Source organism: Nerophis ophidion, linkage group LG18, assembly GCF_033978795.1.
Source record: "Nerophis ophidion isolate RoL-2023_Sa linkage group LG18, RoL_Noph_v1.0, whole genome shotgun sequence".
Lineage (NCBI taxonomy): Eukaryota > Metazoa > Chordata > Actinopteri > Syngnathiformes > Syngnathidae > Nerophis > Nerophis ophidion.
In genome coordinates this window covers 43,247,846-43,262,351 of record NC_084628.1, presented here as the reverse complement: position 1 = coordinate 43,262,351, position 14,506 = coordinate 43,247,846, and the positions used below count along the sequence as shown (strand labels likewise).

Genomic DNA, 14,506 nt, shown 5'->3' with positions numbered 1-14,506 from the left:
GAACTATTATGGTACACAGCTAGAACTATTATGGTACACATCTAGAACTATTATGGTATACAGCTAGAACTATTACGGTCTAGAGCTAAGAACTATTATAGTACACAGCTAGAACTAATATTGTATACAGCTAGAACTGCTGTGGTACACAGCTAGAACTATTATGGTACACAGCCAGAACTATTATGGTACACAGCTAGAACTATTATGATATACAGCTAGAACTATTATGGTATACAGCTAGAACTATTATGGTACACAGAACTATTATGGTCTACAGTTAGAACTATTATAGTCTACAGCTAGAACTATTATGGTCTACAGCTAGAACTATTATGGTACACAGAACTATTATGGTCTACAGTTAGAACTATTATAGTCTACAGCTAGAACTATTATGGTCTACAGCTAGAACTATTATGGTATACAGCTAGAACTATTATGGTACACAGCTAGAACTATTATGGTATACAGCTAGAACTATTATGGTATACAGCTAGAACTATTATGGTACACAGCTAGAACTATTATGGTCTACAGCTAGAACTATTATGGTATACAGCTAGAACTTTTATGGTACACAGCTAGAACTATTATGGTATACAGCTAGAACTATTATGGTATACAGCTAGAACTATTATGGTACACAGCTAGAACTATTATGGTCTACAGCTAGAACTATTATGGTATACAGCTAGAACTATTATGGTATACAGCCAGAACTATTATGGTATACAGCTAGAACTATTATGGTATACAGCCAGAACTATTATGGTATACAGCTAGAACTATTATGGTACACAGCTAAAACTGTTATGGTATACAGCTACAACTATTATGGTCTACAGCTAGACTATTATGGTATACAGCTAGAACTATTATGGTATACAGCTAGAACTATTATGGTCTACAGCTAGAACTATTATGGTATACAGCCAGAACTATTATGGTCTACAGCTAGAACTATTATGGTCTACAGCTAGAACTATTATGGTATACAGCCAGAACTATTATGGTACACAGCTAAAACTCTTATGGTATACAGCTAGAACTATTATGGTACACAGCTAGAACTATTATGGTCTACAGCTAGAACTATTATGGTATACAGCTACAACTATTATGGTACACTGCTAGAACTATTATTTTCTAGTAATCACAGTGAAAAGATAAATAAAATACCACTAAATATATTTGGGATCCAGAAGGTGCCCCACTCAGAAAGTGATACATTTTTATTAGTTGTTTTTTTTGTTAACTTTCAACACTTAAGTTACGAGATCAACTTCAGATATATCCGTCGATTTTACGTTTTAACTATTATTTTGTTTGTTTTACGCTCTTTTGTCAAAGAAAACTTTGTTTTTATATGGCAACTCCATGCAATATTTTCCACATAAAACATTTTAAAGTGACATTTTTGGAGCTTTGAAAAGAATTCATTATAAAATGGATTTTTTTTTGTCATTATTTTTTGTTTTGAGCAATGGCAAAAAAATAAAAAATAAATAACTGATTGATTGATACTTTTATTAGTAGATTGCACAGTACAGTACATATTCCGTACAATTGACCACTAAATGGTAACACCCCAATAAGTTTTTCAACTTGTTAATCAATTCATGGTAAAGATGGTTTCAAAGACAAAAGAAAAAAAAAACATCCTGCATGGCAGCTTTGTGTCAACATTGCAACTTTTTCTCCATAGATTTCACCTCATTCCAATGTTTTTAATGTTCTTTTTTATTCTTGCAATAGCATTTCCAGGCTGTGTGGCGGGCCGCTAAACAATTAGCTGCCCCCGAGCCGCACTTTGGACATCCCTGCTATATCAGTGGTCCCCAACCTTTTTGTCCCGCGGCCCGGGTGGGGGGGTAGGGGGGGAATCTTTTTTTTTTCTTTTTTCTTTTCTTTGTCATGAAAAAGGGAGGTTTTTGTGGTTGGTGCACTAATTGTAAGTGTATGTTGTGTTTTTTATGTTGATTTAATAAAAAAATTATTATTATTTTTTTATTTTTTATAAAAATGAATAAAAACTTATTCTGCTATATATGATCACTGCTATATATGATCAAAATATTCCCACGCGGCAGAAATGATCTCCGACGACGATAAACGACAGAAGTGCGGCGATTGTGTTGGCAGCAGCGTCTTTTTGACAGAATGCGCTTCTTTATAAACACAGTTTGGCGCGCATGCGTCAGTGCGACCCATGTCGCGTATCAGTCACGTGACCAAAACAGCTCATGATCGGTCACGTGACTTTCGAACACAGGGTTTTGCGCTTTGAGCTCGACGCATGCGCTGATGCGTCGGTGTTGCCCTGGGCGTTTGGCGCGAAAGCTGAGCAACGCTGTTTGAAGTTGTGTACTCTTCGAAGATATTGAACTCTTTTCGAAGAAAATCTTTTGAAGACAAGAACAAAGGCACGGGCCAGCGTCAATAAAGGTATGTAGCGCGCTACACGGATTAAAATATGGCCATATAACAGTGTGTGTACACAAAGGCAAGCAACAACAACAACAACAACAACAACAACAAAATCCAATGGTTAAAGGCCTACTGGAATGATATTTTCTTATTCAAACGGGGATAGCAGGTCCATTCTATGTGTCATACTTGATAATTTCGCGATATTGCCATATTTTTGCTGAAAGGATTTAGTAGAGAACATCTACGATAAAGTTCGCAGCTTTTGGTCGCTAATAAAAAAAGCCTTGCCTGTACCGGAAGTAGCAGACAATGTGCGCATGACGTCACTGGTTGTAGGGCTCCTCACATCTGAACATTGTTTCCAATCTTGGCCACCAGCAGCGAGAGCGATTCGGACCGAGAAAGCAAAAATTTCCCCATTAATTTGAGCGAGGATGAAAGATTCGTGGATAAGGAAAGTTAGAGTGAAGTAGGGCTGGGCGATACATATGATATATCGCGGGTTTGTCTCTGTGCGATATAGAAAAATGACTATATCGTAATATTCGAATATACGTTCACACGCAGGACTTTTAGCTGCAGCCGTACACTTCAGGCTCTCCTCGCTCTTTCCTGTCTCTCCTTCTCGCAGACAAGCAGGCTTACATACGTCACATACACGCCCTCGCAGGGCAGAGAGGTAGTGACGTGGCTAATGTTAACTGCTAACAAGAGAAAGAAGGTGCGGATATGGTAACAAATGAAGGAAGACTTAATTCCCAATAACAACAGCAGGGTTTTCATCGTCTGGCGGTGGTTCGGCTTCAAGTGGGAATATGTCGAACAGACAACTGTTATTTGTCAAGTATGGGGGGAAAGCATTGCTATAAAAAGTAGCATTACTGCTAATATGTAGCATCATTTGAAAAGTCACTCGCTAGAGAATGAAGAGAATTTCATAACCTTAGTAACGTACCACATAGTGAAGGACGAATACTATTTGATTTCCTATTATGCAACTCATTTTTATTTGACACTTAAAATGTCTCTGACAATCTTGCACTTTGTTTTGGAAATGACTTGAATGTTTGTGCCATTGCTTACTAACTTTAATAAATACACTTTTGTTCAATTGACTTAGTTGTGATTTCACTCTCTGCATGAAAGTTTAAAAGTAGCATATATGAATGCAGTATGAAGAAGAATGTTTGGATGTAGACTAGGGATGCACCGATTAATCGGTAACTGAATATATTCGGCCGAATATGGCAAAAAAAGCCACATTCGGCCTTCGGTGACGCAAAGACGCAATTTTTTGATGTGGTGACGCAATCAACCAACGTGCAGTGTTAAATTTAAATTGTTTTATACATAGTTAGTTTCTTTCTTTTTATTCTGAAGCTGAAGTACTGTTATTGACAAATCTGTTCTGGCCTGGGATATGTTGTGTACCTGTATAAGTGTATGAGGTTACAAGCACACACTTATTGAGATTTAGTGGGGCCTCTGTTTACATTATTAGCCTGTTGTGTAGGCTACCTGTATAAGTGTATGAGGTTACAAGCACACACTTAATTGAGATTTAGTGGGGCCTCTGTTTACATTATTAGCCTGTTGTGTAGGCTACCTGTATAAGTGTATGAGGTTACAAGCACACACTTAATTGAGATTTAGTGGGGCCTCTGTTTACATTATTAGCCTGTTGTGTAGGCTACCTGTATAAGTGTATGAGGTTACAAGCACATACTTAATTGAGATTTAGTGGGGCCTCTGTTTACATTATTAGCATATCTACTGTGGCTAAGCAGACTTTTGCCAAAAGGACAATAATTCATTTGTTGTGCGTTTATCCACTTTAATGCACTTGATTTTTTTGGGGGAATGCATGTTTTGTTTGAAGGCCTAATATAAATGAAAAACTGTGCTTTTTTTGAAAGGTAAAGGCTACTGGAATATTAAAAAATGTCAATATTCAATAAAAATGTACTTTATTTGAAAAACATGTCTAAAAATGTATTCTAGGCTATTTATGCAATATGAAAAAGTTGTGAAAAACTGCATTTATTATTCGGTATTTGGTATTCGGCCTTCGGCCAAGCGCTCAAATTTTATTCGGTTTCGGCTTCGGCCACAAATTTTCATTTCGGTGCATCCCTAATGTAGACACATAGAATCATCTTACTGCTGTGATTATATGCATCAAGTCTTCATTCAAGGCCAAGGCAAAATCTCGTAATATATATATCGTATATCGCGATATGGCCTAAAAATATCGCAATATTAAAAAAAGGCAATATCGCCCAGCCCTAGAGTGAAAGACTAGAAAAAAAAAAAAAGGCGAGGGCAGTGGGAGCGATTCAGATGTTATTAGACACATTTACCAGGATAATTCTGGAAAATCCCTTATCTTCTTATTGTGTTACTAGTGTTTTAGTGAGATTATATGGTACCTGAAAGTCGGAGGGGTGTGGTGACCGCCAGTGTCTATGAGGGAAGCCACGTTTCTCGACGAGGCGAAGCGAAGGCAGTTGTTGGGGCCGGGCTGAGCTTTTTTTCCCCTCTCTTTTGATTGATTGATTGATTGATACTTTTATTAGTAGATTGCACAGTTCAGTACATATTCCGTACAATTGACCACTAAATGGTAACACCCGAATAAGTTTTTCAACTTGTTTAAGTTGGGGTCCACGTTAATCAATTCATGGTACAAATATATACTATCAACATGATACAGTCATCACAAAAGTTAATCATCATACTATGTACATTGAATTATTTACATTACATCCTTGACAGTGGAAGCATCCCACGTTCGAGGGCAGCCGGTCGTAGGAGGCAGGAGAGTCGCAGCTGACTCTTTGACAGGTGCACGAGGAACGACGCAAGCTCCGCTCATGTCTACGGTAAGAGCCGACTTATTACCACAATTTTCTCACTGAAACCTGCCGGTTGACATGTGGTCGGGAACCATGTTCGCTTGACCGCTCTGGTCCATAGTAAAGCTTCACCTTCGGGAATGTAAACAAGGAAACACCGGCTGTGTTTGTGTTGCTAAAGGCAGCCGCAATCCACCGCTTCCCACTTACATCTTTCTTCTTTGCCGTCTCCATTATTAATTGAACACATTGCAAAAGATTTAGCAACATCGATGTCCAGAATACTGTGTAATTATATGATTAGAGCAGACTACTTATAGCTGGGATCGGGCTTGAAAAACATGTCCGCTACAATCCGAGACGTGACGCGCACACGTCATCATACTGACGTTTTCAACAGGATACTTCGCGCGAAATTTAAAATTGCAATTTAGTAAACTAAAAAGGCCGTATTGGCATGTGTTGCAATGTTAACATTTCATCGTTGATATATAAACTATCAGACTGTGTGGTCGCTAGTAGTGGCTTTAATGTTTAATGTTATTGAACCCGTTAGTGCAGGGGTGCCCATTACGTCGATCGCGAGCTACCAGTCGACCGCGGGGGTGTGTCAGTCGATCTCCAGCCAGGCTTTGAAAAAAAATAGACCTAAAAATTAGTGATCATCAATCTTCACCAAGACGTCACTTAAATGACATTCACGGTACCGGAGGGTCTTGTGAGATGACGCTGGCTGCTGCAAGATCATTATTATGAAAATATGACCGAGAGGAAGGCGAGAAACACTTTTTATTTCAACAGACTCTCGCGCCGTACCTTCCGTCAAAACTCTAAAGGCCGACTGCACATTTCCTATCTTCACAATAAAATCCCTGCTTCATGCTGCCTGCGCTAACTAAATACAGAGTCTCGGAAAACTGGCGTGCACAAGACTCTTATTTTGTTAGCGCAGGCAGCATGAAGCAGGGCTTTTATTGTGAAGATAGAAAATGTGCAGTCGGCCTTTAGAGTTTTGACGGAAGGGACGGCGCGAAAGTCTGTTGAAATAAAAAGTGTTTCTCGCCTTTCTCTCTGTCATTTTTTCATAATAATGAACTGGCAGCAGCCAGCGTCATCTCACAAGACCCTCGGGTGCCGTGAATGTCAATCAAGCAAGCTACGGAATTTGCCGCCAATGTTTTTCTTGTAAAGTGTATGGAAGCTGGATGAATTAGATGCCAAAAACCAACCACTTTCATGTGGTATTGTACAGAAAGGACAACTTTTTTTCTCCTCCATTTGAAAATGTGGGTGTTACAATCATTACTGTCTGATTCCAATCAATGCAAGTCATCAGAATCAGGTAATACACCAACTTATATTCTTGTCTTCGTGAAAGAAAGACATCTATATGTGTTACACATGCTTGTATTATCATTAAACACATTTAACTTGTTTACAAAAATGTCTCTTTCATAAATAAATAAATATTAATGATATATATAAATGAGGTAGATCCCCTCGAGTTGGTCAATTGAAAAGTAGCTCGCCTGCAGAAAAAGTGTGGCCACCCCTGCGTTAGTGGGTATTTTCTATGAGGTTTTGTGCATGATTGCAACCCGTTCATGGGTACATTTAAAATACAAGGTGGTGTTTTATGATTCCTTGTGCAAGCCCGTTCGTGGGTGAGGTTTTTGTTTGAACAAATGCAAATTAATAATTGCGGTTTTGATGTTTGATGTTTCGAGTGACATTACAAACTTTCTATATATTTGATCTGATTTTGATTTGTGGGTAGTCTAATACACAACCCACAATTCTGTTACAGTTAAAGTAACTGTGACGGTGTTCTGTTAACTGTAACAGTAACAGAACACAATTATGTTACTGTTACAGTTAAAGTTTTAACAAACATGACCATAGCAGTCGATGGATTATTTGAATGTTTAACTGTGGAAATCGTAAATGTCAAAAAGACAAATATCTTCATGAGTTGTGCATACCGGGCACCTGCTTCAAGCATAGAAACTTTCAATGAATGGATGGCTAAACTATTTTCCTCTGTGAACCATAAAAGCATATTTATCTGTGGTGATTTTAACATTGATTTGTTAAAGTCAACCAAGCAAAAACATGTTGATGACTTCATTGACACAATGTACAGCTTGTCTCTATACCCAACATTAACCCAAGCAAGCAGAATAACAACAATCATCCACAACATTTCTACTAACATTATGGCAAATCAAATCACCAGTGGCCTATTTATATATAGGCCACTGTGCGGAAGTGTAAAAGTAAGTGCTCCACTGACTGCCATGATATCATTTACTTGATATGACTTTCATCTCAAGAAAAGCAAAGACACTATGGCAAACATCTTTAAACCAATAACAACTGAGGAAACAATCTGTGCCCTAAACAATAGTTTAGCAGTTCAGGATTGGACTTCAGTTTACAGAGAACTAAATGTGGACAGTGCTTATTGTCATTTTTAGACATCTTTACTTCTCTGCATAATAAATACTGCACTTTGAAAGAATATTTTAAAAAAGGAAAAAATAAAAATAGCCCTTGGATCACAAAAGGTGTAATTAATGCCTGTAAAAAGAAAAACAATCTCTACAAAGTTTTCATCCAAATAAAAACCAAAGTCGAACAACGATACAAGAAGTGCAAAAATAAATTAACTGATATAATAAGAACAATGAAAAGGTTATATTATAAAGAAAACTATATGAAAATAAAAGGAACTTGGGATGTTTTGAATAGTTTGAATTGAATTTAAATATTTATTTCAAACCTGCACAGTACAACTAAACAGTTTTCTTCTTTTTTTCGCATGTTGGCAAAGATATTTATGCAAGGCTTGAAAAGGGGTTGGATGAAGCTGCTGCTTTAATAGCCCAACCCCTCTCACTCATTCCACATTTAACATAAACAATATAATACAAGAACAATACTCTATAAACAAAAACAGACGAGACAACACACACACACACACATGGGCCCATACACTCTCTGACCATACACCTCTCTGCCATCGCTCTGTGCTGAGGGCATCACTCTCTTTCCTCCTCGTACTTATTCAGTACTTTTTTAAACACTGTTTTAAATTGAATCATGCTAGAACACGTTTTTAACTCATCCCCTAAATTGCTTCTCAGACTGACTCCCCGCACTGAAATGCACCTTGATTTTAAAGTGGTTCTAAATTTAGGCAAATACAATTTGTTGTTTCCTCTTAAACTGTAACTATGGTGATCATCTCTGTCATGGAATAAGTTCTGTATATTGGATGGTAGAGAGTTTTGGGATGCCCTAAACATCATTTGAGCAGTTTTAAAATTGATCACATCGTTCAGTTTAATCCGGGGGTCACCAACCTTTTTGAAAGCAAGAGCTACTTCTTGCGTACTGATTAATGCAAAGGGCTACCAGTTTGATACACACTTAAATAAATTGCCAGAAATAGCCAATTTGCTCAATTTACCTTTTAATACATAAATCTATATATATATATATATATATATATAAAAAAAGGGTAATTCTGTCTGTCATTCCGTCGTACATTTTTTTTCCTAGGTTTTTTGTGGAGAATAAATTATGAAAAAAAAATACTTAATTGAACGGTTTAAAAGACGAGAAAACACGAAAAAAATGAAAATTTAATTTTGAAACATAGTTTATCTTCAATTTCGACTCTTTAAAATTAAAAATTCAACCGAAAAAAATGAGAAAAACTAGCTAATTCGAAACTTTTTTTGAATTTTTTTTTTTTTTTTATGGAACTCATTAGTAATTTTTCCTGATTAAGATTAATTTTAGAATTTTGTTGTCATGTTTTAAATAGGTTAAAATCCTATCTGCACTTTGTTAGAATATATAACAAATTGGACCAAGCTATATTTCTAACAAAGACAAATCATTATTTCTTCTAGATTTTCCGGAACCAAATTTTAAAAGAAATTCAAAAGACTTTGAAATAAGATTTAAATTTTATTCTACGGATTTTCTAGATTTGCCAGAATATGTTTTTGGAATTTTAATAATATAATAAGTTTGAAGAAATATTTCACAAATATTCTTCGTCGGAAAAACAGAATCTAAAATGAAAAATTAAATTAAAATGTATTTATTATTCTTTACAATAATAAAAAAAATAAATGTACTTGAACAGTGATTTAAATCGTCAGGAAAGAAGAGGAAGGAATTTAAAAAGTAAAAAGGTATATGTGTTTAAAAATCCTAAAACCATTTTTAAGGTTGGGTAGGGTGTAATGTGACTAGGGCTAAAAAGTAGGGTGTAATGTGACTATGGCTAAAAAGTAGGGTGTAAAGTGACTAGGGCTAAAAAGTAGGGTGTAATGTGACTAGGGCTAAAAAGTAGGGTGTAATGTGACTGGGGCTAAAAAGTAGGGTGTAATGTGACTGGGGCTAAAAAGTAGGGTGTAATGTGACTAGGGCTAAAAAGTAGGATGTAATGTGACTAGGGCTAAAAAGTAGGGTGTAATGTGACTCGGTGAAAAAAATAATGTTGTAATGTGACTGGGGCTAAAAAGAAGGGTGTAATGTGACTGGGGCTAAAAAGTAGGGTGTAATGTGACTGGGGCTAAAAAGTAGGGTGTAATGTGACTAAGGCTAAAAAGTAGGGTGTAATGTGACTGGGGCTAAAAAGTAGGGTGTAATGTGACTGGGGCTAAAAAGTAGGGTGTAATTTGACTCGGTCTAAAAAGGAGGGTGTAATGTGACTGGGGCTCAAAAGTAGGGTATAATGTGACTCGGTGTAAAAAATAATGTTGTAATGTGACTGGGGCTAAAAAGTATGGTGTAGTGTGACTGGGCCTAAAAAGTAGGGTGTAATTTGACTCGTTCTAAAAAGGAGGGTGTAATGTGACTGGGGCTCAAAAGTAGGGTGTAATTTGACTCGGTCTAAAAAGTATGGTGTAGTGTGACTGGGCCTAAAAAGTAGGGTGTAATTTGACTTGTTCTAAAAAGGAGGGTGTAATGTGACTGGGGCTCAAAAGTAGGGTGTAATTTGACTCGGTCTAAAAAGGAGGGTGTAATGTGACTGGGGCTCAAAAGTAGGGTATAATGTGACTCGGTGTAAAAAATAATGTTGTAATGTGACTGGGGCTAAAAAGTATGGTGTAGTGTGACTGGGCCTAAAAAGTAGGGTGTAATTTGACTCGTTCTAAAAAGGAGGGTGTAATGTGACTGGGGCTCAAAAGTAGGGTATAATGTGACTCGGTGTAAAAAATAATGTTGTAATGTGACTCGGTCTAAAAAGTATGGTGTAGTGTGACTGGGCCTAAAAAGTAGGGTGTAATTTGACTCGTTCTAAAAAGGAGGGTGTAATGTGACTGGGGCTCAAAAGTAGGGTGTAATTTGACTCGGTCTAAAAAGTATGGTGTAGTGTGACTGGGCCTAAAAAGTAGGGTGTAATTTGACTTGTTCTAAAAAGGAGGGTGTAATGTGACTGGGGCTCAAAAGTAGGGTGTAATTTGACTCGGTCTAAAAAGGAGGGTGTAATGTGACTGGGGCTCAAAAGTAGGGTATAATGTGACTCGGTGTAAAAAATAATGTTGTAATGTGACTGGGGCTAAAAAGTATGGTGTAGTGTGACTGGGCCTAAAAAGTAGGGTGTAATTTGACTCGTTCTAAAAAGGAGGGTGTAATGTGACTGGGGCTCAAAAGTAGGGTGTAATTTGACTCGGTCTAAAAAGTATGGTGTAATGTGACTGGGGCTCAAAAGTAGGGTGTGATTTGACTCGGTCTAAAAAGTATGGTGTAGTGTGACTGGGCCTAAAAAGTAGGGTGTAATTTGACTTGTTCTAAAAAGGAGGGTGTAATGTGACTGGGGCTCAAAAGTAGGGTGTAATTTGACTCGGTCTAAAAAGTATGGTGTAGTGTGACTGGGGCTGAAAAGTAGGGTGTAATTTGACTTGTTCTAAAAAGGAGGGTGTAATGTGACTGGGGCTCAAAAGTAGGGTGTAATTTGACTCTGTCTAAAAAGTATGGTGTAGTGTGACTGGGCCTAAAAAGTAGGGTGTAATTTGACTTGTTCTAAAAAGGAGGGTGTAATGTGACTGGGGCTCAAAAGTAGGGTGTGATTTGACTCGGTCTAAAAAGTATGGTGTAGTGTGACTGGGCCTAAAAAGTAGGGTGTAATTTGACTTGTTCTAAAAAGGAGGGTGTAATGTGACTGGGGCTCAAAAGTAGGGTGTAATTTGACTCGGTCTAAAAAGTATGGTGTAATGTGACTGGGGCTCAAAAGTAGGGTGTGATTTGACTCGGTCTAAAAAGTATGGTGTAGTGTGACTGGGCCTAAAAAGTAGGGTGTAATTTGACTTGTTCTAAAAAGGAGGGTGTAATGTGACTGGGGCTCAAAAGTAGGGTGTAATTTGACTCGTCTAAAAAGTATGGTGTAGTGTGACTGGGGCTGAAAAGTAGGGTGTAATTTGACTTGTTCTAAAAAGGAGGGTGTAATGTGACTGGGGCTCAAAAGTAGGGTGTGATTTGACTCGGTCTAAAAAGTATGGTGTAGTGTGACTGGGCCTAAAAAGTAGGGTGTAATTTGACTTGTTCTAAAAAGGAGGGTGTAATGTGACTGGGGCTCAAAAGTAGGGTGTGATTTGACTCGGTCTAAAAAGTATGGTGTAGTGTGACTGGGCCTAAAAAGTAGGGTGTAATTTGACTTGTTCTAAAAAGGAGGGTGTAATGTGACTGGGGCTCAAAAGTAGGGTGTAATTTGACTCGGTCTAAAAAGTATGGTGTAGTGTGACTGGGGCTAAAAAGTAGGGTGTAATGTGAGTAGTGCTAAATAGTAGGGAGTAGTGTGACTGGGGCAAAAACAACAACAACAACTACAAGTGTTGTTGTTGTTTACACTCACTTTTCCTCGCCGCCCACCCTCTCCCTCTGGTGGGTGGAGCTAGGACCCCACGTGCGTCCTTTCTTCTTGCCGGCGGCCATGTCCTCCTTCTTGCACACGGCACTGCGGCCCCAGGTCTTGCTGCCGTCGCTGGGCGTCACTGACACACACACACATGGTGAGAAATCAATCCATCAACCAATCAATGTTTACTTATATAAGCCCTAGGGCAGGGTTTTCAAACTTTTTTTGCGTTAAAAAAATGCGGAAGTACAACACCAGCAGACAGCATTAAAAAAACAAATTCAGTAAAATAGTTGTCGCAATTGTTGGATATGACTTTAAAGCATAAGCAAGCATGCATGACTATAGCTCTTGTCTCAAAGTAGGTGTACTGTCACCACCTGTCACATCACACCCTGACTTATTTGCACTGTTTAGCTCTTTTCCTGCGTGTAGTCTTTTACTTCTTGTCTCGTGCTCCTATTTTGGTGGCTTTTTCTCTTTTTTTGGTATTTTCCTGTAGCAGTTTCATGTCTTCCATCCATCCATCTATTTTCTACCGCTTATTCCCTTCGGGGTTACGGGGGGCGCTGGTGCCTAGCTCAGCTACAATCGGGCAGAAGGCGGGATACACCCTGGACAAGTCGCCACCTCAGTCGCCATTGATACACACTTAAATAAATTGCCAGAAATAACCAATTTGCTCAATTTACCTTTAATAAATAAATCTATATATACAAAAAAAATGGGTATTTCTGTCTGTCATTACGTCGTACATGTTTTTTCCTTTTACGGAAGTTTTTTTGTCAAGAATAAATGATGAAAAAAACACTTAATTGAATGGTTTAAAAGTGGAGAAAACACGAAAAAAATAAAAATTAAATTTTGAAACATAGTTTTATCTTCAATTTCGACCGAAAAAAAGAAGAGGAAAAACTAGCTAATTCGAATCTTTTTTGAAAAAATAAAAAAAAAGAATTTATGGAACATCATTAGTCATTTTTCCTGATTAAAATTAATTTTAGAATTTTGATGACATGTTTTAAATAGGTTAAAATCCTATATGCACTTTGTTAGAATATATAACTAATTGGACCAAGCTATATTTCTAACAAAGACAAATCATTAATTTTGTAGATTTTCCAGAACAAAATTTTTAAAAGAAATTCAAAAGACTTTGAAATAAGATTTAAATTTGATTCTACCGATTTTCCATATTTGCCAGAATATTTTTTTTGAATTTTAATCATAAGTTTGAAGACATATTTCACAAATATTCTTCGTCGAAAAAACTGAAGCTAAAATGAAGAATTAAATTAAAATGTATTTATTATTCTTTACAATAAAAAAAACAAAAAAACTTGAACATTGATTTAAATTGTCAGGAAAGAAGAGGAAGGAATTTAAAAGGTAAAAGGTATATGTGTTTAAAAATCCTAAAATCCTTTTTAAGGTTGTATTTTTTTCTCTAAAATTGTCTTTCTGAAAGTTATAAGAAGCAAAGTAAAAAAAAAAAAGTAATTTATTTAAACAAGTGAAGACCAAGTCTTTAAAATATTTGAGTTTTATCTCTCTTAGAATTAAAAATGTCGAGCAAAGCGAGACCAGCTTGTAGTAAATAAATACAATTTAAAAAATAGAGGCTGTTCACTGGTAAGTGCTGCTATTTGAGCTATTTTTAGAACAGGCCAGCGGGCGACTCATCTGGTCCTTACGGGCGACCTGGTGCCCACGGGCACCGCATTGGTGACCCCTGAATTAGATCGTATCTCGCGGCACACTAGTGCTCGCGGCACAGTGGTTAAAAAACACTGCCCTAAAGCACGAGTGTCTCAAAGGGCTGCTCAAGACAACAGATCCTTCTGAGAACTGGCGTCCTCTGGAGTGGACATTTTTTGGCATAACAGTTGACCAAAAATAACAGAAATCAGAATAAATCCTTTGTTTTTTTTGTTAATATACAAACTCTGTTTCCATATGAGTTGAGAAATTGTGTTAGATGTAAATATAAACAGAATACAATGATTTGCAAATCATTTTCAACCCATATTCAGTTGAATATGCTACAAAGACAACATATTTGATGTTCAAACTGATGAACTTTATTATTTTTTTGCAAATAATAATTCACTTAGAATTTCATGGCTGCAACACGTGCCAAAGTAGTTGGGAAAGGGCATGTTCACCACTGTGTTACATCACCTTTTCTTTAAACAACACTCAATAAACGTTTGGGAACTGAGGAAACTAATTGTTGAAGCTTTGAAAGTGGAATTCTTTCCCATTCTTGTTTTATGTAGAGCTTCAGTCGTTCAACAGTCCGGGGTCTGTGGGATGTTCCAAATAAGTGTTTGATGAGCAT

At 37.2% G+C, this 14,506-nt stretch overlaps 1 protein-coding gene and 1 long non-coding RNA gene across 3 annotated transcripts in view; one reads left to right on the top strand and one right to left on the bottom strand.

Annotated features, from left to right (window-relative positions):
- The window catches only part of map3k10 (mitogen-activated protein kinase kinase kinase 10), a 107,428-nt gene that overhangs the window by 16,834 nt on the left and 76,088 nt on the right, over positions 1-14,506 (bottom strand). For both annotated transcript variants that reach the window (XM_061878163.1, XM_061878165.1), the window contains one exon: positions 12,163-12,301. In XM_061878163.1, the coding sequence (XP_061734147.1) occupies positions 12,163-12,301 (139 nt within the window). The remainder of the gene's footprint in view (positions 1-12,162; positions 12,302-14,506) is intronic.
- The window catches only part of LOC133537223 (uncharacterized), a 13,135-nt gene continuing 938 nt past the window's right edge, over positions 2,310-14,506 (top strand). Inside the window, exons 1-2 of the long non-coding RNA XR_009802625.1 lie at positions 2,310-2,448; positions 5,209-5,315. This is a non-coding gene — a long non-coding RNA (uncharacterized LOC133537223). The remainder of the gene's footprint in view (positions 2,449-5,208; positions 5,316-14,506) is intronic.